We start from the raw sequence: 22732 nt of genomic DNA, 5'->3' as shown, positions 1-22732 counted from the left end.
CAATGATGGGTTTAATGATGCACTTAGTTTGTGGAATATTACAACGAAGCATGCAAAAACTGCTTCTAACTGAAGCACAACTTGAATTCAAAAGAGCAATTGAAACTGATGTGTCAGTGGGAAAAACAGATGCTTTTGAGTTGCAGTCAGCAACGAAACTGAGCTTGAACAAATTTGTATCTGGCCTGGTCAAACAAATTGTGTTACTGTTGGCAGGTGCTTACATACGTCAAATGCAAATTTAGAGGTGAAACTTGCAGAAAATGCAATGAAGTACGACAGATACAAAGAGCATATTGGGCAGATAAAAATAAATGGACTGCTCCGGGAAGATGAAAACCTAGAAAGTCAAGTTGTAGTTTCAAAACGAGTACTAATCTGCATGCTATTGGTCAAAAACCTGATAACGGTGAGAGTGATGCAGGATTGTGTAGCCTTGAGATTTACAGTGTGAAAATTAGCAATAAACAAGCAATATGGCTTATGCGACAAATGAATGGAAGATTAATTAAAATTGAATTAGATTCTGGTTCAGCTGTTCCAGCCATTCCACAAAATGAGTTTGAGAGGCATTTCAAAGATACCAAACTGAAACCTACAGATACCCAATTTAAGAACTTGTACTGGAGAAAAGATAATTCCTGTGGGAAAAACATTTGTAACTATGAACAACCAACAAGTCACATTGACCTTGTATGTGGTAAAAACAGAAGGACCAGCATTGTGGGGACATGATTGGTTGAGATGAGTATAATTTGATTGGAGATCCGTCAATCACTTGCATGCCACATTTCCTGCTATGACGCCATACAAAAGTGAATTAAGAAAGGTATTGTAGGATGTCACAACTGTCTTCATGCCAAACACCATGAACCGTTGCACAACAAAGAACAAATGGGTGTTGGTACAACCTCTGGTTGGAAAACATATTGGACCACGGAAGAACGTTTCTCCGAAGTGTGAAAGTGTCGAAAGCGGTGGTATGACTACTATAGTTTTCGTAGGCAATATATCTGAGAAAGCTTCTGTTACGTTAATCAGAGAGTTACTTGCGAAATGTGGCTTGCTTTTAAGCTGGAAGAGAGTTCAGGGAGCTTCAGGAAAGTTGCAAGCATATGGCTTTTGCAAATATAAAGAACCAGACTCTACTCTGCGTGCATTAAGGTTATTGCATGAACTTCAAGTGAGAAACAAAAAGCTGCTTGTAAAACTAGATGCAAAGACCAAAGCCCAGCTGGATGAATGGAAGGCAATAAAGAAAGGAGTCAATGGAGATACAAAAACAGAGGGTTTGTCAGATGATGTTGTGGTTGAGGATACCAAGAGAAGAGATCAGATCTTAAGGGGAGCAATAGAAGGATTAATAAGAGAATACTCCTGTGAAATAAATGGAGCTTCTCAGGATCAAGATCCACAAACTAGAAGAAGAAAAAGGAGGGAAGAGATGGAGATAAAGAATGTGAATGAGAAAAAGAATGGTGCGAAAGAGAGAAGGAATGTGAGAAAGAACAAGAAACAGACTGAAGTAGATCCAAAGAGAGAAGGTGGTGTCCAGAGCTGGCAGAACAACTTCCTGCAGTCTGAGTGAACTCGTACAATCACCGCGGCAGATGCCCCAGAACCCGAGATTGTTTTCACAGATACAAGTCTCACCTGCCAAGCAGAGTGTTCCCCCTCATTAAGAAAGATGTTATCCCACAAGAATAAGAAATTCTCCACAGTGACTAAACCTTTAAGCCTAAATGGGGCAATTTAAAATTTGCTATGTTGTGGATGTCTGTACATAGTAGTTGCATTATATAATATACTGAGTATATAGTTGAGATACATTCTCTATTGAATTGGAGTTTATAGCTAAGCAGGGAGGAGTGTTGTATATTTAATATTTCAATAATATTTGAGTAATCGTGTATGTACATTGGTTGATTAAGCATTCTTCATTTAAATACTTCATTATTGTTTATATGCATACATACATTTCATACATCATCATCCTACCACATGATTTGTATGCATCTTGCTAAAAGTAAAATTGAAGTGACACCCCTGTTTTCAGACTCCCTTCTTTCTTTGAATTAGTTTAATGTTTTGAAGTTACAAAACATAACAGAATCAAACATACTTTTTTTGAATTGGAAATTTGTTATTTGGAAGTGTGTTGATTACCCTGGCTTAGTCCTCAGCTGTTTTGGTTTGTTTCAAGTAACCCCTACATGTGTTTCGTAGTTTTTGTAACTGAACAAGTATGTACAGTAGTTGCCAGTTGTAACTTTCAAATCAGAATCAGATTTATTATCATCAACATTTTTCGTGAAATTAGTTAAATTAGCAGCAGCAGTTCAATGCAATGCAATACATAATATTGAAGAAGAAACAAAAGGTAAAATAATAGAAAAAATAAACATACAGTATATGTATATTGAATAGATTAAAATCATGCAAAAAAACAGAAATAATGTACTGTATATTAAAAAAGTGAGGTAGTGTTCTACGGGTTCAATGTCCATTTAGGAATCGGATGGCGGAAGGGAAGAAGCTGAATTGCTGAGTGTGGGCCTTCAGGCTTCTGTACCTCCTACCTGATGGTAACAGTGAGAAAAGGCATGCCCTGGGTGCTGGAGGTCCTTAATAATGGATGTTGCCTTTCTGAGACCCCACTCCTTGAAGATGTCCTGGGTACTTTGTAGGCTGGTACCCAAGATGGAGCTGACTAAATTCAATCCCTCTGCAGCTTCTTTTGGTCCTGTGCAGTAGCCCCCCTCCCCCCCTCCCCCACCATACCAGACAGTGATGCAGCCTGTCAGTATGCTCTCCACAGTACATCTATAGAAGTTTTTGAGTGTATTTGTTGACATACCAAATCTCTTCAAACTCCCAATGAAGTATAGTCGCTGTATTTCCTTCTTTACAGCTACATTGATATGTTGGGACCAGGTTAGATCCTCAGCAATCTTGACACCGAGGAACTTGAAACTGCTCACTCTTACCACTTCTGATCCCTCTATGAGGATTGGTGTGTTTTCCTTCATCTTACCCTTCCTGAAATCCAGAATCAGCTTTTTCATCTTACCGATGTTGAGTGCAAGGTTGTTGTTGCGACACCATTCCACTACTTGGCATATCTCACTCCTATATGCCCTCTCCTCTTCATCTGAGATTCTACCAACAATGATTGTATCATCAGCAAATTTATAGATGTTATCTGAGCTATGCTTAGCCACACAGTCATGGGTATAGAGAGAGTAGAGCAGTGGGCTAAGCACACACCCTTGAAGTGCAACAGTGTTGATCGTCAGCAAGGAGGAGATATTACAGATTGTGGTCTTCTGGTTAGGAAGTCGAGGATCCAATTGCAGAGGGAGGTACAGAGGCCCAGGGTCTGTAACTTCTTAATCAGGATTGTGGGAATGATAGTGTTAAATGCTGAGCTATAGTCAATGAACAGCATCCTGACATAGGTGTTTGTATTGTCCAGGTGGTCTAAAGCTGTGTGAAGAGGCATTGAGATTGCATCTGTTGTTGACCTGTTGTGGCGATAGGCAAATTGCAATGGGTCCAGGTCCTTGCTGAGACAGGAGTTCAGTCTAGTTATGACCAGCCTCTCAAAGCATTTCATCACTGTCGATGTGAGTGCTACCGGGTGATAGTCATTAAGGCAGCTCACATTATTCTTCTTGGGCACTGGTATAATTGTTGCCTTTTTGAAGCAAGTGGGAACTTCTGCCCATAGAGAGGTTGAACCATATCCAAAGGGAGTCATTTTTAACCTTATTTTAGATTTAACAACTTTGTAAATGATTGCAGACATTTAAATTTTTTTTATTGGATGCTGTTGGGCATGCAATATTAAATTTGTAGGAGGATTTTTTTTAGAATTTGCTTTTCAATTGGGGAAACAATTAGAGTAAAGGAAAGAAGAGGGGTTACATAGCAGTGTTGATGTTTTGCAAATAATCAGCTGTTCATCCACATTACAATAAAATGGACAGTGATCAGAGTTATTGAGGGTCAACTTCATTAGTGTCTTCAGTGGTCGTATCCTGTAGATAAGTGAAGGACTTCTACAGAAATTCACTCCATGTCTGGAAGTCATTGCTGGATCAGTTATTTCTGTGTGAAGGTTCTTTATGGTCCAAATACACCTACCCTTTTTGATCAAGCTAGTCTTAACTTGCAAAGCAAAACTGCACGGCAAGTGCAGCATATATCCACAGTCCCCTAAATCCTGTCACACTTGCTTCCAGTAGTTTGTTGTCACCAGTGCCGAGAGAACAGTGTCCTAATGGCAGCTCCAATGTACAGTACTGTGCAAAAGTCTTAGGCACATGTAAAAAAAGATCAATAAAGTGAAATGCTTTCAAAAATAATGAAAAGTTTCTAAATATCAAAAAATTACTATAAAAAGCAGTAAACAGTAAAAACAACTCTAATCAATATTTAATGTAACCACCCTTTACAGGTGGAAAAAGAACTTCAGGATGCATATTGTATAAATTTCTCTTGACATTAAATGTACCTATTGAAACCTTTGCCTATAAAACTGCATCCATTTTCTTAGGTACACTGTTGTGCAGTTTTAAAAGAAATTTGGCTGATGGGTTGTTCCAAGCATCTTGGACAACTTACCACAGTTCTTTAGCAGACCATGGCTGCCTTGCTTGCGCCTGTCTCTCTAGGTAATCCCAGACAGCCTCAATGATGTTGAGATCAGGGCTCTGTTGATGTCGTACCATCTGTTGCAGAGCTTCTTGTTCTTCTTTTCACTGAAGATAGTTCTTTATGACCTTGGCCATGTGTTTGCAGTTATTGTTCTGCTGCAGAATGAAGTTGGGAACCATCAGACATCTCCCTGATGGTATTGCAGGATGGATGAGAATCTGCTTATACTTCTCAACATTGAGGATTCCATTAATTTTGACCAGCTCACCAACTCTATTTTCAGAAATGCAGTCCCAAACCTACAGGGACTCTCTGCCATGTTTTACTGTTGGCTGCACTTATCCATGTAGATCTCTCAGCTCTTCTACAAACTACCTCCTGTTATATTTCAAATTTGGACTTGTCAGATAGGAGTATGTGCTGTCATTGTTCAACACCCCAATCCTTGTGTTTTGTGCGTAGGTGAGTCTCTTGGCTTTTTGGCAGTAACTCTTCCATTAAGATCACTTCTGATAGGACTTCTCCAGACAGTGGGGTGTACTTGGGTTCCAGTGGTTTCTGCGAGTTCAGAGCTGATAGGAATGCTGGACTTCTGATTTAGAAGGGACGTGAGTTTGATGTCTCTCTTGTCTGCTGCACTCAGTTTCCGTAGCCGACCACTGCATTTCTGGTCCTTGGCCTTGCCCGTTTCTTTGTGCTTCTTAAGAAGAGCTTACACAGCACATCTTGAAACTCCTGTCGGCTGCAAAATTTCTGCTTGGGAGAGACCTTGCTGATGCAGGATGACCATCTTGTGTCTCGTTACTATGCTCACTCTTGCCCTGGTGTAAGAACTGATGATTTGAAGGTTAACCTGTCACATCTGCCACGCCTTTACCTTTTAATTTGTTGGTCCTTTGCCCAGTTCAATTCCTTCTCCATCAGTTTCATTTTCAGTTAATCAATTCAGTTCATTTAACTCAATATGTCATTGATCATTAGCACCTGTTTGTTATCTTTTTTAATCATGCACTGGGCTGTATACCTACAAAGTAATCAAGGTTTTATTTGAAAAGTGGTCTGTTACTTAATGTTACTTTCTTTAATAAAGTACAAAAAATCTCTTGACATTTAATTTTTTAGAAAATGAATGTTTAGAAATCTAAAATTTACTCTTTTCTACTGACACTAATGCAGAAGATAAAAAATAAACATCTAAGACAAAATTTATATAAAAAAATCTAGGTTGCCTAAGACTTCTGCACAGAACTGTATATGAGGAGTACAGATAAAGCACAATAAAAGATAAAGCTATATGTACTTGCATGGAAATGCACACACATCACAAGACTAGACACAGGGAGCACAGATTATATTACTATAGTAATATGCAGGTTTAGTTATACAATCATTCTGTCCCAGTTCATGAACTTCACAACTCAGGAGTAATTGTGATGGGAGTGTCCACACACAGCACCCTAGAGTTGTATTGATTAGCATTGAGTGGAAATATGTGCCAGATTGCAGATTTCTAGCTGAAAGTTGGAGATAAAGGTAACATATGTGAAGACGTCCAAATGATATCTATGCTTCTTCTTTGAAATTAGTCGTACATGTTCATGTTTTCTTTGTTTGGTGGTCTTTAAGATTGCATTAGGTTATGAGCAGAAAAACTCAAGTAATCTTGCTTTAGTATTGAAATGCTAGTCATTATGCGTGGACTCTGCTGAAAATTTGTAAAGCTTCAGTGGTCACTAAAAATCTGTAGAACTGAAAACTCTGGTATCTTTGCAATGTTCTGTTTTTCAGTTCGTACACAGCAGTGATTAGATCAGTTTTAGAATTCAAATGTGTCAGGATTAGTAAACAAATGAAATGATTTAGTTCCAAATAACCAAAATGCTTAAATGTAAGTATTGCAGGCATGAATGCGTTTAAAAACAGATGCTCTAGATTTGCTCTTAATGTATCATTGATATCAATCGCTGGCTATGAATATTATGTGACATACTAAGTTTGTTTATAGAAGAATTATGTCTTGTTCACTTTTTGATTAGCTTAAAATGTTTCTTATTACAGAGATGCCTCATTTGGCACGTGCACATATAAGCTAACAGTTCTAGACTGTTTACTTGCTGTTAGTAAGGTAAGATGCTAAATCAATAATTAACATTTCCTGGCTTTTTGTTTTTCATTGATTGTCGTGCATGGTTTAATGATGAACCTTGTTAATAATGGTTTGAGGAAACTTTTGTCAACCTAGACTTCGCACATCAGTTTAAAAACTTGGTGACTCATCCTTGTACAGAAACTTGAAATACTCCCACTGCTATCAAGTAACAATATTTTGAGTGTGTTCCAAAGGTTCACCTCAATTATCCTCCCAAAATATTTACTTCAGGAATGCACTACTCTGTGCATGAAGTGAATCTGAAATTTTTACTGAAATGGAAATATGAGTTGGTATCTATACAAACTGACAAATATCAAATTCAATGCAGGTTTCAGGAAGCAGTTAATTTACTTGTTACAATGCTAGAATTAACTATTCATCTTAACATACACTTTTTTTTAGGCTGTGCAATATGATTTCTTCAATTTTAATACATTTGATGTAGATGAATATGAACATTATGAGGTTAGTGTTTTTTATTGTATTAGCAGATTACTTTTTCTGATTGATTTACCTCAAGACTAACAAACTTTCATGAATAAGTAAGTGCCTTTAACTTCATTGCAGAGGGCAGAAAATGGAGATTTTAACTGGATTATTCCCAGCAAGTTTTTGGCCTTCAGTGGACCACATCCAAAGAGCAAAGTAGAAAATGGTAGGTGTTGAATCGCGTCACTGCTCAGCCTTGAGTGTGGTACTCAATTATTAAATAATGCTCTTGCGATATCCACATAATATTTGTCCAATGATTTTTATTTTCAAGATGCCTTGGTGGTATTTTATTTGGTGCAAGTGTTAGTTGAGGTGCACTACATGTTAAGTATGTGCTGGATAGGGACAGAATAAATTGTTCATGGGTTTGGATAAAAGAGCATGTAGTGTAGTGGTTCATGCAACATTAATCTATTGATTTAGATTTGTTCAGATGATAAGCTTGTTTACATATTGTAAATATTTTAAAACTTTGATGTAACTTTGTTTAATTCTCTCCTGAATGGCCATGAATCTATCACTTTTGGTAAATATTCATTTCATCCAAATCTCCACCACTTTCATTAAATTAAGGCACCAAATCTTGTACACCAATCACTTTATTTTCTTTAACTGACATCACTGACTTCCAGTCCCCAAGTTCCTCAAATTTGAGACTCTTACCTCTTGTGTTTAAATCTACTCCTTAGTTCTGTAAGCTAATGCATAATCTTTGCATTGTCATCCAGAACCCTACCATTTGTTTCCAGTTCTTCCCCTTCCCCTTCCCCTTTTAGCCTTATTCTTGAATATTTTACCTAAACTGTTGCTGCAACATCATCTTTTGCACCCTATTTAAAAATAAATATCTCTATTAACTTTGGTTTAATATCAATTATTTAAGGAGTATGTCAAACATGTTTTTTTCTGTTAGTAACCTTTTATGTTAGTTGAATAATTTTGATCATAGGAAGGGTGAGGAATCTCTCTTTTCATCTCCAAGAACCAAATAGGTAATTGGATCTGCAAGATTAAACTGGAAGCATAGTACTTATTGAATTTTGAATGTAGTTTATTCCCATCCTTGGTATTTAATTCTCTCCCATCTATACTAGTTGCTCTGTTCTTCCATTGGAGCAGAAAATCTATCATTTGAACACTCCCATACTTGTAAGTTTCTTGTATCAGACACAAAATGCTGGAGGAACTCAGCAGGTCAGGCAGCATCTTTGGAGAGGATTAAAGAGTCAGCATTTTGGGCTGAGACTCTTCATCAGAACTTCACGGTTGCTGACTTGCAAGTCTCTACAGTTTTACTGAGTTAAGTACCAAAGGCACAATATGTGCTGTGTTACAGAAGTATTTTTTACACTCCTACTAAGATCACAGATGCAAACTTTAGGATGAATACAGTAACTTTTCAAGTAAGCATGATCTTATGCAGCAAGCAGTGCATTGTTTAAATCAGCTGACTTTGCATTGGACATATACATTCTCACTTTGTGGATTCCATCTGCTGTAAATTTTTTTACAGTCCCTTTAACTGTTAAAGAAGCTGAATGCACTTCCATGTTTCTCAGCAATTAGCCTTCACATTGTTAAGAATGGTAACTGAGAGCTACCTCCTCCCTCCTCACCACTCCTGTAGGTTTGCAGTCATCCTCCACTGCAGTCCCTCCATTTGTGTGGAAAAATACTAATCTGCATTTCGAATGTTGCTTTGGAGGAAAACAAAATTGAAGAATAGCCGGTGTTCATGAAACTTTGAATGTTATCTTAGCAGCAGATATATTCTTAGAGCTCAGAATTTTATTCAGAGGTTTGTGATCTTTAAGTGTTGAACACCATGTATTTCACTTCTACATCTTCCCCAACTCCCTGGAGAACCTCATCCACATTTCCAGGCTTGACTGTACAAAGTCCTTCCTTTTGGCCTCCTTTCCTCTAAATTCAAACTCTACTACCCATTCAAGAGTCAAAAATGGTAAGTCCAGCTCACCCATCACCCCCATAATTAATGTTTTATATTTTCTTTTGACAACTCTCTCATCCACCACTACCTCCAGTGCTTAGAGCTGGCAATTCTCCTTGCTGCATTTAAATCATTTCATCGCCTCTTTGCTCTTTACTTTTGTGTTCTCGTTCAGCCCTGCAGTAGTATCACTTTTGCACTCTGCGTTCCTTAAATCTAGCTTCTTGAATATTGCACGTCTCCCATCAACTCAAAATCCTGTTCTTAACTACCTAATCCATTTGCTCTGGATTCTCTCCAAGTTCCTTTTCCTCTTTTAAGACTTGATGTTCTCCCAATATCTCCTCTAGCTCATTTCTTTTATTTTGCTACACCTGTATTGTCAGCAAACAAGTTGCTGATGTTGAATTTACTACCCATATTTTCCAGTGATGGTTAATCACTTTGTGATCACATTCCATTCCCAGGTTTAGCAGTGCTTTTCCATGTTCACTGGTTTAGTCCTGCGGCCTCACTGGGAGAGAAGTCCTGCACACCAAACACATTTCCAAACTGCTGCTTCTGAAGCAAGCCAGAAACACTTACCTGCTGCCATAACTTCCTTCTGAGTTCGAGTGACAGCCAGAAATTGTGAAAGATTTGATTTTTAATTTGATTGAAAAGTTTTGTGGAAGGCACTTTAATGAAGGGATAAAAATTGTTACTTAGAGAAAGTGGTTGATCTGTGTTCTAAATTTGCAGAGTCTTTGTAAACAAGGCTTGAACAGTTTGCAGAGACAGAAGAATTAAAAAGAAGCAGGAGTACTCCCTTCCAGACAGCTACTCCGCTTGGTGCAGTCACAACTGATCCTTTATCAAAATACCATAACTTGCTTTCACCCTAAATCCCTTGATGTTTTACATCTAGAAATCTGTCCATCTACTACTTGAGTACATTCAGTGAAATAGCGGGTTACTGTTTGTTGCATAGATTGTTATTGTAAGGTTAAAAGCCATTATTTCAAGTACAACTTCTTTATCAGAATGTAGAAGCTTTGTATCGTTAGCAATTTTTAGGTGCACAGCTTGTGTTGTGCCTGGAGTCATTTTAAAAGTTGTCAAACTTAATCGACATACCATTTCTCTTCCTTATTGGATTAGGCTACCCTCTGCACGCTCCAGAGGCCTATTTCCAGTACTTTCGAAAACACAATGTCACCACAATTATTCGTTTGAACAAGAAAATGTATGATGCCAAGCGATTCACAGATGCTCGCTTTGACCACTATGATCTCTTCTTTGTGGATGGAAGTACCCCTAGTGATACTATAGTCAAAAAGTTCTTGAATATCTGTGAGAATGCAAAGGGTGTCGTTGCTGTGCACTGTAAAGGTATGGTTCCTCATTAACATTTACAGTGTTGATAATGGCATTAATATCATAGCATATTTACTTAAAAAGAATTTTGTAAAAGAAAACTTAAACGTTTACACAAAAGCACAAGTTGAGACTAATTAACATCTGAAATTAAATCTGGACCAGTGGAAGGTCACGATTAGGATTCTTCATCTTTCACAACACGAATTGGGCGAAGTGTATTTTCTATTCCTTGATGTTTAGATAATGTATTCTAGTTTAGAAATGCAACTTCTGACATTTTAAAACATTAGTGACGGTGGATGTTGCCTCCAATTCTTCACTCTCCAGAGTGTTTCCACTATCCATCAGACATGTCAGGTGTGTGATGGGATGCTCCTTACATTCTTACATAGAATAAAAGAGGGATGAGAGTGGATATAGGACTGCGAGAAAATGAGGCCGGAGAAATAAAAACAGGGGATAAGGAGATGGCAAATGAAATAAATAAGTATTTTACATCAGTCTTCACTGTGGAAGACACTAGCAGTGTGCCAGATGTGCAGGGTGTGAGGGAAGAGAAATGAATGTAATTACTACAACAAGGGAGAAGGTGCTCAAACAGCTGAAAGACCTGAGGGTGCATAAGTCACCCAGACCAGATGAACTGCACCCTAGGGTTCTGAAAGAGGTAGCAGTAGAGATTGTGGAGGCATTAGTAATGATCTTTCAAAAATCATTGGACTCTGGCATAGTGCCAGAAGGCTGGAAAATTGCAATTGTCACTCCACTGTTTAAGGAAGGTAGCAGAAAGGAAATTACAGACCAGGTAGCCTGACCTCAGTGTTAGAGTCAGTTGTTAAGGATGAGGTTATGCAGTACTTGGTGACACAGGACAAGACAGGACAAAGTCTGCATGGTGACTTTAAGGGAAAATCTTGCCTGACCATCCCGTTAGAATTCTTTGAGGAAATTTCAAGTAGGATAAATAAAAGGGATGCAATGGATGTTGTATATTTGGACTTTCAGAAGGCCTTTGACAAGGTGCCACACATGAGGCTGCTTACCAAGTTAAGAGCCCATGGTATTACAGGGAAGTTACTAACGTGGTTAGAGCATTGGCTGATTGATAGGGGGCGCTGAGTAGGAATAAAAGGATCCTTTTCTGGTTGGCTGCCAGTGACGAGTGGTGTTCTGCAGGGGTCAATGTTGGGACCGCTTCTTTTTGTGCTGTATATCAGTGATTTAGATGATGGAATAGATGGCTTTGTTGCCAAGTTTGCAGATGATATGAAGATCGGTTAAGCGGCAGCTAGGCTGAAGAAGAACTTGTACAGATTAGGAGAATGGGCAAGAAAGTGGTAAATGAAATACAATGTTGGAAAATGCATAGTCATGTACTTTGGTAGTAGAAATAAATGTGCAGACCATTTTCTAAATGGTGAGAAAATCCGAAAATTTGAGATGCAAAGGGACTTGTGAGTCCTTGTGCAGAACACCCTAAAGGTTAACTTGCAAGGAGAGTCGGTGGTGAGGAAGGCAAATGCAATGTTAGCATTCATTTCAAGAGGTCTCGAATACAAGAGCAGGGATGTGAGGCTGAGGCTTTATAAGGCACTGGTGATGCCTCATCTTGAGTACTGTGAACAGTTTTTGGCTCCTCATCTAAGAAAAGATGTGCTGGCACTGAAGAGGGTCCAGAGGAGGTTCACGAGGATGATTCTTGAAATGAAAGGGTTATCATACGAGGAACGCTTGATAGTTCTGGGTCTGTACTCACTGGAATTCAGAAAGATGAGGGGTGGATCTCATTGAAACCTTTCAAATATTGAAAGGCCTAGACAGAGTAGATGTGGAAAGGATCTTTCCAATGGTGGGGCTGTCTAGGACAAGAGGGAACAGCCTCCGAATAGGAGCATCCATTTAAAGCAGATACAGAGAAATTTCTTTAGCAGAGGGTGGTGAATTTGTGCAATTTGTTACCCTGGGCAGCTGTGGAGGCCAGGTCATTGGGTGTATTTAAGGCAGAGATTGATAGGTTCTTGATTGGACATGGTTTCAAAGGTTATGGGGAGAAGGCCAGGGAGTGGGCTGAGGAGGGGAAAAAAAGGAACAGCCATGATTGAATGGCGGAGCAGGTGATGGGACAAATGGTCTAATTCTGCTTCTATGCCTTATATGGTCTTGTGCTTGAGTGCATCTCCAAGAAGGTCGTTGTCCAGAGTAAAACAGGCAACCTGATTGGGAAATCATTCCCACCCTTCAGTGCTGGTGCATAATGAGTGACCATCTAAAGTCTAACCTCCTGACCATGACGCATGCTTTTATGCATTGAGTTGCCGCCACAGGATTGGCTGATTATATAATTGCATTAATGAGCAGGTGTACAGAGGTACCTAATAAAGTAGCCACTGTGTGTATCTCCCAATTCTGCAGCATGGTTAGAACACAATGGAGCATGGCACTTGGCAGCAATGGATTTTGTACTTTGGCTTTAAGAAACATGGGAAGTATGTAGTCAATTTTTTTTATGAACTGAATTGTGTTTTTTTCCTAGTTAAAGCCTTTTAGCAAATTCTGCATATTTAACACATTCTAAAGTTTTCAGACACAAAAAAATGACTTGTAACTTATTTGAAATATTTTAGCTGGCTTAGGTCGAACTGGTACTCTTATAGCATGTTATATCATGAAGCACTACAGATTAACAGCAGCAGAAGCCATTGCCTGGATCAGAATATGTCGACCGGGATCAGTTATAGGACCTCAGCAGCACTTTTTGGAAGAGTGAGTAAATGCCAAACTTAGTAGTAAGTCATGTTAAACATAAATGTTTTTCAGCCATACCTGATCTCTGCTTTGAAATTGTTGGGAATGTTCAACAGATCAGGTGGCACCGGTGGACCTGAGCTGCTGATTATTGCTAGTGTTTTACTGTACTTTTTATCTCTGAGTTCTGCATTGTTTTGCTTTTAGTTTTCCAATATGTATTTGATCATTATCTGCAAATGTTAAAATTAATGGCTTTTTAAAATATAGTGTCATCATGTTGGTATTGTGCATTGAGGAAGTGAATACAAGCTTAAGACTACAGATCTCGAGAAGAGTTTCCATACCACGAAATTTGTTGGTGGGAAGAGTTCTAGAGGGAGAAGAGAATATTAGAAAGCAGGTCAAAGTTCTTAATCTGTTCTTACCAATTACTTCTGAAAGGGTCAGGAGCCTGTTACCGTGTCAGAACTGGAGATGCAAAGAGTTGCCTCCTTTACTGGATTGTACTAAGTAATAGATTTGGAAGATTCATGTGTGATGCATGGTCTTTGGGCAGTGAAGGTCACACACATTTCTTCCCAGTTGTTCACTAGCTCCATAATTATTGCTTCTGATTTATGAAGGCCCACCCCCTCCCGCCCAATTCCTACATAAATGAAGAACAAATATGTGAAAAGTAAGAAAAGGGTCAGGATCAGCATCCTTGATTTACTACAAATGTTCATTTTCCATGTTTTTATGTAATAGAGTATAGCATTTGTTGTCTGCAGCTCAAATCACCATCTTCAAATTAAGATATACTAAAGCTGAAAAAATGCATTGCAAAAGTAACCTTCCCTTTGGAGCATCTTAATGTGACAATGTAAAGTTTACTGATCGCAAACCATAGAAATGGGCCCTTCAAACCATCAAGTGCTCAGTTAAGCTGATCCCATTTTATCCTCCTCACACTCTGATCAGTTTCAATCTCCATTACTGTAATCACCTCGGGTAATTTACAGTGGTCGACTAACCTACCAATTTGCATATCTATTGGGTGTGGAACGAAACAGGAGCAAACTCGTACTGTTACGTGGAGTTTCTGCAAGCTTCGCATAAACAGTACTGGAGGATAGGACTGAACCCCAATCACTGGAGCTGCTTCTAGCTCTGCTAGGTATGTCACTGTGCTTAGTCTGAAGGTCAGTCAGCATCTTCATCTGCTTTTGTGAATGGTGAGTGAAGTATCAGCGAATAAAATGGAGCTGCCTCAATTAAACTCGGCCATTCAATGTTTAAAATAAAACTGAAAATATTGGAAATACTCAGGAGTTTCGGGTTTTATTTTCAGCATCATAGGATTCTGATTTTGGATTATCGTTTAAAGTTTATTTCATTATATCATTGATATGTTACCCAAAACCCCCAAAGCTCATCAGTAAGAAAAAATCATTTTTTTCAGTTTTTCATTTGGGTCCTGTGCACTTGTTCTTTATTCTCATGACATGTTTCTTTATATTTGTGACAAGGAGAATGAAGTGCACAGGATCCCACAGAAACACTGGGGGAAAAGAGATAGAAAAAGTGGCGTATATGAAAAACATGGTATTCTGTGCAAATTGTTCATTGCAAAACTAGATTTTTATGGTTTGAAGAACAGCTATCAATACAAATTCTAATATCTAGATAAAGGTCTTTTTTTGTAGGAAAACTGTTGACATCAGACTGCTTGATATTAACATTTTTCTGTCAATTGTTTGAAAGCTAATAGGAATGTATGTAAAACTGAATATATTAAATTCTAATCAATGGTGGCATGTAACACAATTACATGTAAATTCAGTTTAACGGGGAGCAGAGAAAATAGGACTTGGCATCTTGTCAGAAGAAAGATAAATGTTCTGGACAGTTTCTGAACTAAGAGATGTAGAACAAATGAAGTACCTTTTACAGTTCCCTGTACTTGATATCCTTTAAATTGTTTGTTACGTTTGGCAGGAAACAAGCTAGCCTGTGGACCCAGGGTGACCAGTTCCGTGCAAAAGTTAAAGAGCAGATGAATGGAAAGGAGAAGGTTGGCGTTACTAGGATCCTTTCTGGAGTTGATGATATTTCCATCAGTGATGATCAGAATAGGATGTGTGATGAACAAGAAAGTCACATGGTATGTAAAAAAAAAAAAAATTTGGAACAAGATTTGAGCATTACATTGAGAATAAAACACATTTTGAAATAAGTTATGTCGTTCTCTTTACTTAGCAATAACATTCAACAGTTCGCATTCATTTACCACCCTAAAGCAAATTATTTTAGGGTTGTAATGCAGACTTCACCTACAGTGGCAGGAGAGACTTAAATTGTAGCCTTTCTGTATGGAGTCCTTGTAGTGGTTGCCCCCATCTTTAGTGTATCTCAGTGCATAGTTCTTTTGAGCATGCCAGTGTGCAGTCTGGAACACTAATGAGTTTCCAGCAAACAACAGGCTATTTTCACAGTGCTGTCCGTTTCCCAGCAACAAGTAATATTTTTCTTAGTGTGTGTCCAGAGTACAGACCCTACATCACACAGTCCTGTGTCGTGTAACGGTTTTGGACAAATCCTGATAAATACCTCTGTAGCTTATCCCAGGTCTTGCAAAACGGATTCAGACTGAGTAGCTGTCCTGACAGCAGTGTGCATATCTCCAGTGTTTGAATCATACATGAATGATGGACCTTCCTCATAACTAGCCAGTTGCTTTTTTGAAAGGGCATTCAAGCTGGATAATGAGAATTTTTCCTAAGTATACTGTATTCATAATAGTTGAGGCATGTTATTGTGTTCATTCACTGTACAAAGCAGTTCAGTACATTAATTTACTGTTTGTCCACATTATTTATCTTTCATCCACAAATATACTACATCAGTGAAATGTTTGAGAAACTGTTGCACAGGGCCCAGCCCTTCGATGTCCTCTGGCAGCTCCAATCTTTGAATAATGTTAATCTTGATTATGTCAATTTGTTCATTAAAGCTCAACACTTTACAATCATACTGTACTAAAGCTGCATATAAAATCATGTTCACAATATTATTTAATTACTTCACAATGTCACTGAATAACTTTTTCTAAACAATGGTGAAATCACCCTTCTAAATGTTCCTAAAAGCAAAATGGTGTGGCAGAGATTTAGATCCTTTTGTTGTAGTGTCCTAACCTTAGATACGATTTGGAATTCTGTCCTTTGTCCTCCTGCCTATCTTCCGCTCTCCCCTCCTCTAAGAGTCAGTACCCCTTTGACATCGTTGTGACAACTGTTTTTGACAATGCTTCTGATGTTCATCCACCTTAAAGACACTTGTATTGGTATGGCAAGTGGAAGAAGGGGTAGTTATTACACAATTTTCACTTAAAAAAATTCTTTCATGGTTTGAAAGTATTTTGATAATTGGTAACCAACAGAAAAGGAAGTTATTATGGTAGTATTGTTTGCATCAATGTTATAATTGACAAGGCTGTTTAAAAGGACTGGGATACTGTTCAATACTGGGATTCATCCAGATGTTGCCTCAAATATGCTCAGCACTGTTGACCAGAAGTTAGAATCAACACTGTCTCTGCTAAGAAATTTAGTCCAATTGATTGAGAGGTGCTCTAATTAGGAAACATGGCTTCTCCAAAGATTTTGTAAAATTGGGACCACAATCTTGTGCATGGCTCCCACTGATAGTTCATGGGATCTGCCAACAGAGGGCACAAGGTGTACCACATCCACCTAGTGCTGAGTTGAAATCAAGTCGGTGTCCGAGTTTCATTTCCAATAACAAATTAGTTTTCTGTACTGCATTTTGATCTAAAATAGTTCACAGTTTTCTTGGAAATACAGTTTCGCAATTCAGGCTGAGCCAAGAGCAAAGTATGTAGGGACAGATAGGTAAGTAAGGAGGTACAAGAATTGAAGAATTAAATTGGAGTTGGTTAAAAGAATTGCATCTACAGGTACAGCAAAAGAAAATGGACAATTTTAAAGACCAAGCCAGAGGAACAGAGGATAAGAGATGTAGTTGAGGGAGGTTAGAGGTGGGCATGAGGAAACAGATGGAGGGGTTTAAATAGGTAAATGAGAATTTTCAATTTGGGAATAGAGAATTGGGTAGCTTTGGAGTGATGAATAAGTGAGATTTGAATGAGTGCTTTAGAATCCCTCTGACTGAGGCATTATGGCATATACTTCATTATGGCTAGCCAGAAATATTGAGCACCACTAAACAGGATAAAATAAATTCAAAGTCAGACTAAACCATTTTATCTTCATTATATAACATTTATAATTTTTAAATTTACTCAGTGTCTTATTTTCAAGTAATGAATAAAGCGCAAACACCCACTGAGGTCACTCTCAGGTTGGAGGAGCAACACCTCATATTCCATCTGGGAATATGATGGAATATGATGGTCCAGTTTGGTGGCATGAATATTAATTTCTCCTTCTGGTAATTTTTCCCCTCCCCCTTCTCTCTTCTTCCATTCCTCCATCTGGCTCCCCTTTTACCTCTTCACTTGCCTATCCCTTCCACCGGTGCCCCACCTCCTTCCCCTTCTCATCTTGTCCAGTCTTGTGTCCTATCGGATTCCCTCTCCTTCAGCACTTTACCTTTTCTATCTATCACCTCCCAACTTCTCTCTTCATTGCCCACCTGGCTTCACGTATCACTTTCTAGCTTGTACCCCTTCTCCCCTTCTCCCCTCCTTCCTCCCACTTCCAGTCTGGATGAAGGGTCTTGGCCTGAAACTTTGACTGTTTATTCCACTCTATAGATGCTGCCTGACATGCTAAGTTCCTCCAGCATTTTGTATGTGTTACTAAAAGCTTTAGCTAGGAAGCCACAAAGGATGGAGCTGTAATTTGTATGTAAAACATTGTTGGTTGCAGATTTTAATCAAGAATCCATTTTGCACTTGGTAAGTTATTAGGATTAAAAAATGGTAAATTATTTTAGTCATGTATAATGTCAATAGGAAATGATATTTGTGGGCTTCTACCCTGATAAGATTGTGATTTTCTAGTCTTTTGTGATGTTAATTAAAGTGACATTTCCTATTAAATATTCTGATTTTTAATTTCTTCTTTCTCCGCAGTACAATGATAATGACAATGATGATCATTACCCTAATAAAAATGAAATGACACAAGGAGATAAACTCAGGGTGTTGAAAAGCAGGAGACCAGCTAGAGCTGTAAACACTGGATCATTAAAGTGAGTATCATTGTAGGGATATTAGGTCTGTCAAAATTGGAGGTTTGCACTTGATGACTTGAGCAAGAAATACTTTTAGATCTAGATAAAGAAATAATGTTCCTGGAGAGTGGAAAACATCTCAATTGTAGGTAATTAATACCCATGTCATACACTCCTGAAACAAAATAATACAAAAAGCTGCAAAGTAAACTTCTTTGTGGCCCATTCATATGCCTTAGGGACAGTATCAAGAACTTCACAATTTTACAGTGGCTATCAATGTGACCCCCTTCAGTCATTGTTGCAGCCTTCAGATGAATGCAAGTTTGACTGAGATGTTTTTTTTTGATGACATCCCACTGTTCAGAGTTGCATAGGGGCTTGCCGAGAGAGTTTTTGTGGTTCCCTAATAAACAAAGTGAGGTACAAAGTTTCTTCCCAATAGTCTGAGTTGAGAATGCCTAATCTAAGCTGCACACTAACCCACTGTGGTTATTGCAGTGGAGTTCTTAAATGAGAATTAACAAGAAAAGCTGAGTAACTAAATGGTCAACCATTTATATGAGGTTATGTCCTTCATTTCTAGACTCTTTGGTCAGAGAAAACAGCCATTGACTATAGTATTGTTGATTCTATTGTTGCCCCCAAACAGAATGCTGTAGTGTTCAATTATGTTACCTCTTCCTTCTCTGAAATATCAAAAGTATACACTACACTACCCTTGGTTAAAAACGTTTGCTCCTGCTTCGTGGAGATAAAAACTGGTTGTTAATACTTGGTTTGTTGGCCTTCATTAAAATCATAAACTATTATTTACTCTCCTTCTCCAGTCCCTCTGGAATAATGACTAATCCCCTATTTGCTTTTGTAAGCACCTCCTGTGCCAAAATGCTGAGATTTAATGTACTACTATATCCAATCTGACCAAATGGCAACATTTACTAATCTTTCTCTACTGGCAAGAGAATTCCATTCACTGTCTCTACACCTAGAACTCAAAGCTGTAGGCCTCATACACATTTAAACACTTTTTCATTTAACCATTAATTTTCAATAAACATACTGTATTTCTGGCATGTTTATTGAATCATCTACTGTGAAGGTATTTGTTAAGTAACTCAGTGTTTTCCCTATTCTAATTTCTTTGTCTCTAAGATCCCTTTATTATTTACACTGTTCTCTGTTTTTATACTCATAAAAGCATGTTTCTGTCTTTACTGGTTTTCTTGTTTTCCTAGTTTTCATAAATGTTCAGTTGTGCATGAATTAAAAAGATATACCATCCATGGCACAGACTTGCAATCAACTTTATTACTTTGGCTCAAGATTGTGCCAGAATTGTCATTTGAAAAATTTAGTGGACAAGTAGAATGGAAGTAATTTACTAAATTAACAATATCAACCTATTGATTCAATGATATTTTTCGCATTCAAAATGTTGTTCTTGGTGAAAGCATTATTGAACCCACTAAAGTGAAAAATATTTTATGGTATGAGAGATGAAATGGATGAAGTAAAACCTACTGATGCTACCAGTATATACTTAGAAATGCTTTTGTGAGCATACTGGCTAAACTGTTTGATTGTGAATGTTACATGGTGATTTAGTGTTGTGAGGAAGATCTTTTGCAAGCACTGCCTTATTATTGATTTGTCTTCTGTATAAATATCCCAATTTCAACATTTTGATTAGTAATCCAGCTGAGTTCAACCTTGATGACAAGGATTAGTTTCCTTGGTCACATAGAAGCAACTCCACCATGATTCCCTATCTAAACCCTAGTTAGTGTACTTTCCCAAAAAATCGCAAAAGTAGATCATTTGCCTCGCAGTTAAATAGATTTCTCTTAAATCAAAGAATATAATTGGGAGTAAAATCACCGAAAAGTAATTGCATTTCATGTAACCATATGCAAGAGAGGAACTTGTATATTTTTCATTTTAGGAGTATATGGCTTTTGATATTCAGTATTACAGAACATATTTAGGACAGATAATAAAGACAATCTCCTGTATGGTTATCGAACAACTTAATTATGGGCATAGCCGACAAGATCAGCATTTACTGCCTGTCATTAATTGTTCTTGAAAGTGGTAGGCAGCTCCTTTCCTCAATTCCAATAGTACTATCAGATGGGAGTTCCCATCATTACTCATTGGAGTTCCAAAGAATGAGAGGCGATCTTATTGAAACATATAAGATTGTGAAGGGGCTTGATCGAGTGGATGCGGGGAGAATGTTCCCAATGATGGGTGAAACTAGGACTAGGGGGCATAATCTTAAAATAAGGGGATGCCGTTCCAGGACTGAGATGCGGAGAAATTTCTTCACTCAGAGGGTAGTGGGGCTGTGGAATGTACTGCCCCAGAGAGCTGTGGAAGCTACTACACTCAATAAATTCAAAACGGAGATAGACATTTTCCTGGATAAAAATGGCATTAGGGGATACGGTGAGCGAGCAGGTAAGTGGACATGAGGCTAGGTTTAGATCAGCCATGTGATCTCCTGGACCAGTTTTCGATAGCCTGGATGGGTCGGAGAGGAATTTTCCAGATTTTTTCTCCTCAATTGGCAACTCGGTTTTTTTCCCCCGGGTGATCACATGGGTTTGGGTGGGATGAATAATAAAATAAAATGGGCGGCATGGTGCCCTGTTGGTTGGCACTGTTGCCTTGTGGGATTCGGTGAAAACTAGAGTTAAGATTGGATCAGCCATGATCTTGTTGAATGGCGGAGCAGGCTTGAGGGGCCGATTGGCCTACTCCTGCTCCTATCTCTTATGTTCTTATGGGAGGTTTCTGGCTTTTCACCCACCAATGATGAAGAATGAGTGGTTATCTTTCTGAGACGGAATGAAATGTGAACTGAACTTTGGCTTGGAGATAGTGGTCTTCCAGATGCTTTGTCCTTGGAGGTTGTGGGGTTGGGGAAGCATTAATGAATTTTGCATTTTGTGATGGCAGTGTGTTGGTGATGGAGGGAATAAATAACTAAGTAATATTTAAGGGTTCAAATCCCAAATGAGCAAAGGATTTTTTATTTACTGGATGATGACATTCTTCATTGGTAAAGCTGGAATTATTGGCATCAGGTAGGTAGAAAATGTTTCCTCGCATATCTGATCCTGCCTGCAGTTTAGGGAACAGGACAGCCATTAAAGGAGCTGGACTCAAAGGTTGCTTCCTGTGTCACATGCTAGTGAGTATAGGAAAAGAAGGATAGGTCAGATGAACGTGTGGCTGAAGGGGTGGTGCAGGGTTTTAAGTTCTTGGATCAGTGAGGCTATTTCCAGGACAAGTGGGACCTGTACAGGCAGGACAGGTTGCATTTTAACCAAAGTGAAACTAACTCTTTGCTGGGACATTCGTTGGTGCTGTTGAGGAAGGTTTAACCTGAGATGACGGGAAGAGGGCTCAAAGCAATTGTTCAGGTGGGAAGGTTCAATTATCTAGACGAGAAGTAGACCAACTGGCAGAAAACTTGAGTGCATGTAGGGAATTCAAAGCTCAATTGAATTGATTTAGTACAATAAATATCAGCATTAAAGTAGATGAACTCAATGCTTTAACAAACATAAGAATCCATGATATTGCTGCCATCACTGAGAGGTGGCTGAAGGACAGACAGGGCTGGCAACTCAATGTGCCAGGATATAGAATTTTCAGGCAAGGAAGGACAGAGTAAAAGGGGAACAGGTACAGAGTTGATTCGATTCGCATTACCTGTGTACAGAGGGAAGATATTCTGAAAGGCTTGTGAAACAAGACCCTATGGGTAGAGAGTAGAAGCAAGGTGGTGGTGTCCATTAGATATAGGAGCAGAATTAGGCTATCTGGCCTGTCAAGTCTGCTCTGCCATTTCATCATGACTGATCCATTTCCCTCTCAGCCCCAATCTCCTGCCTTCTCCCCATAATCCTTCATGCCCTGACTAATCATAAACCTTTCAATCTCTGCCTTAAATGTACACAATGACTTGGCTTCCAAAACTGCCCGTGGCACTGAATTCCACAGATTCACCACTTCTGGCTGAAGAAATTACTTCTCATCTCTGTTCTAAATGGACGTTCCTCGATTCTGATGCTGTGTCCTCTGGTCCTAGACTCCCCTATCACAGGAAATATCCTTTCCACATCCATTCTATTGATGCCGTTGTTGTGTTGCTGGGACGT

At 38.6% G+C, this 22732-nt stretch overlaps 1 protein-coding gene across 4 annotated transcripts in view; it reads left to right on the top strand.

Moving 5' to 3' along the window:
• Nucleotides 1-22732, top strand: part of LOC140741349 (dual specificity protein phosphatase CDC14A-like) — an 89465-nt gene that overhangs the window by 39150 nt on the left and 27583 nt on the right. For all 4 annotated transcript variants that reach the window (XR_012102054.1, XM_073071478.1, XM_073071486.1 and 1 more), the window contains exons 6-12: nucleotides 6718-6784; nucleotides 7214-7276; nucleotides 7379-7466; nucleotides 10395-10625; nucleotides 13238-13376; nucleotides 15339-15504; nucleotides 18460-18578. Coding sequence is in view for 3 of the 4 variants with exons in the window: in XM_073071478.1 (XP_072927579.1) it covers nucleotides 6718-6784; nucleotides 7214-7276; nucleotides 7379-7466; nucleotides 10395-10625; nucleotides 13238-13376; nucleotides 15339-15504; nucleotides 18460-18578 (873 nt within the window). In the remaining variant the exon portion in view is untranslated. The remainder of the gene's footprint in view (nucleotides 1-6717; nucleotides 6785-7213; nucleotides 7277-7378; nucleotides 7467-10394; nucleotides 10626-13237; nucleotides 13377-15338; nucleotides 15505-18459; nucleotides 18579-22732) is intronic.

The sequence above is a fragment of the Hemitrygon akajei genome, chromosome 2 (genome assembly GCF_048418815.1).
Source record: "Hemitrygon akajei chromosome 2, sHemAka1.3, whole genome shotgun sequence".
Classification (NCBI taxonomy): Eukaryota; Metazoa; Chordata; class Chondrichthyes; order Myliobatiformes; family Dasyatidae; genus Hemitrygon; species Hemitrygon akajei.
The sequence above is the reverse complement of the archived record's forward strand: the minus strand, read 5'-3'. Positions and strand labels throughout refer to the sequence as shown.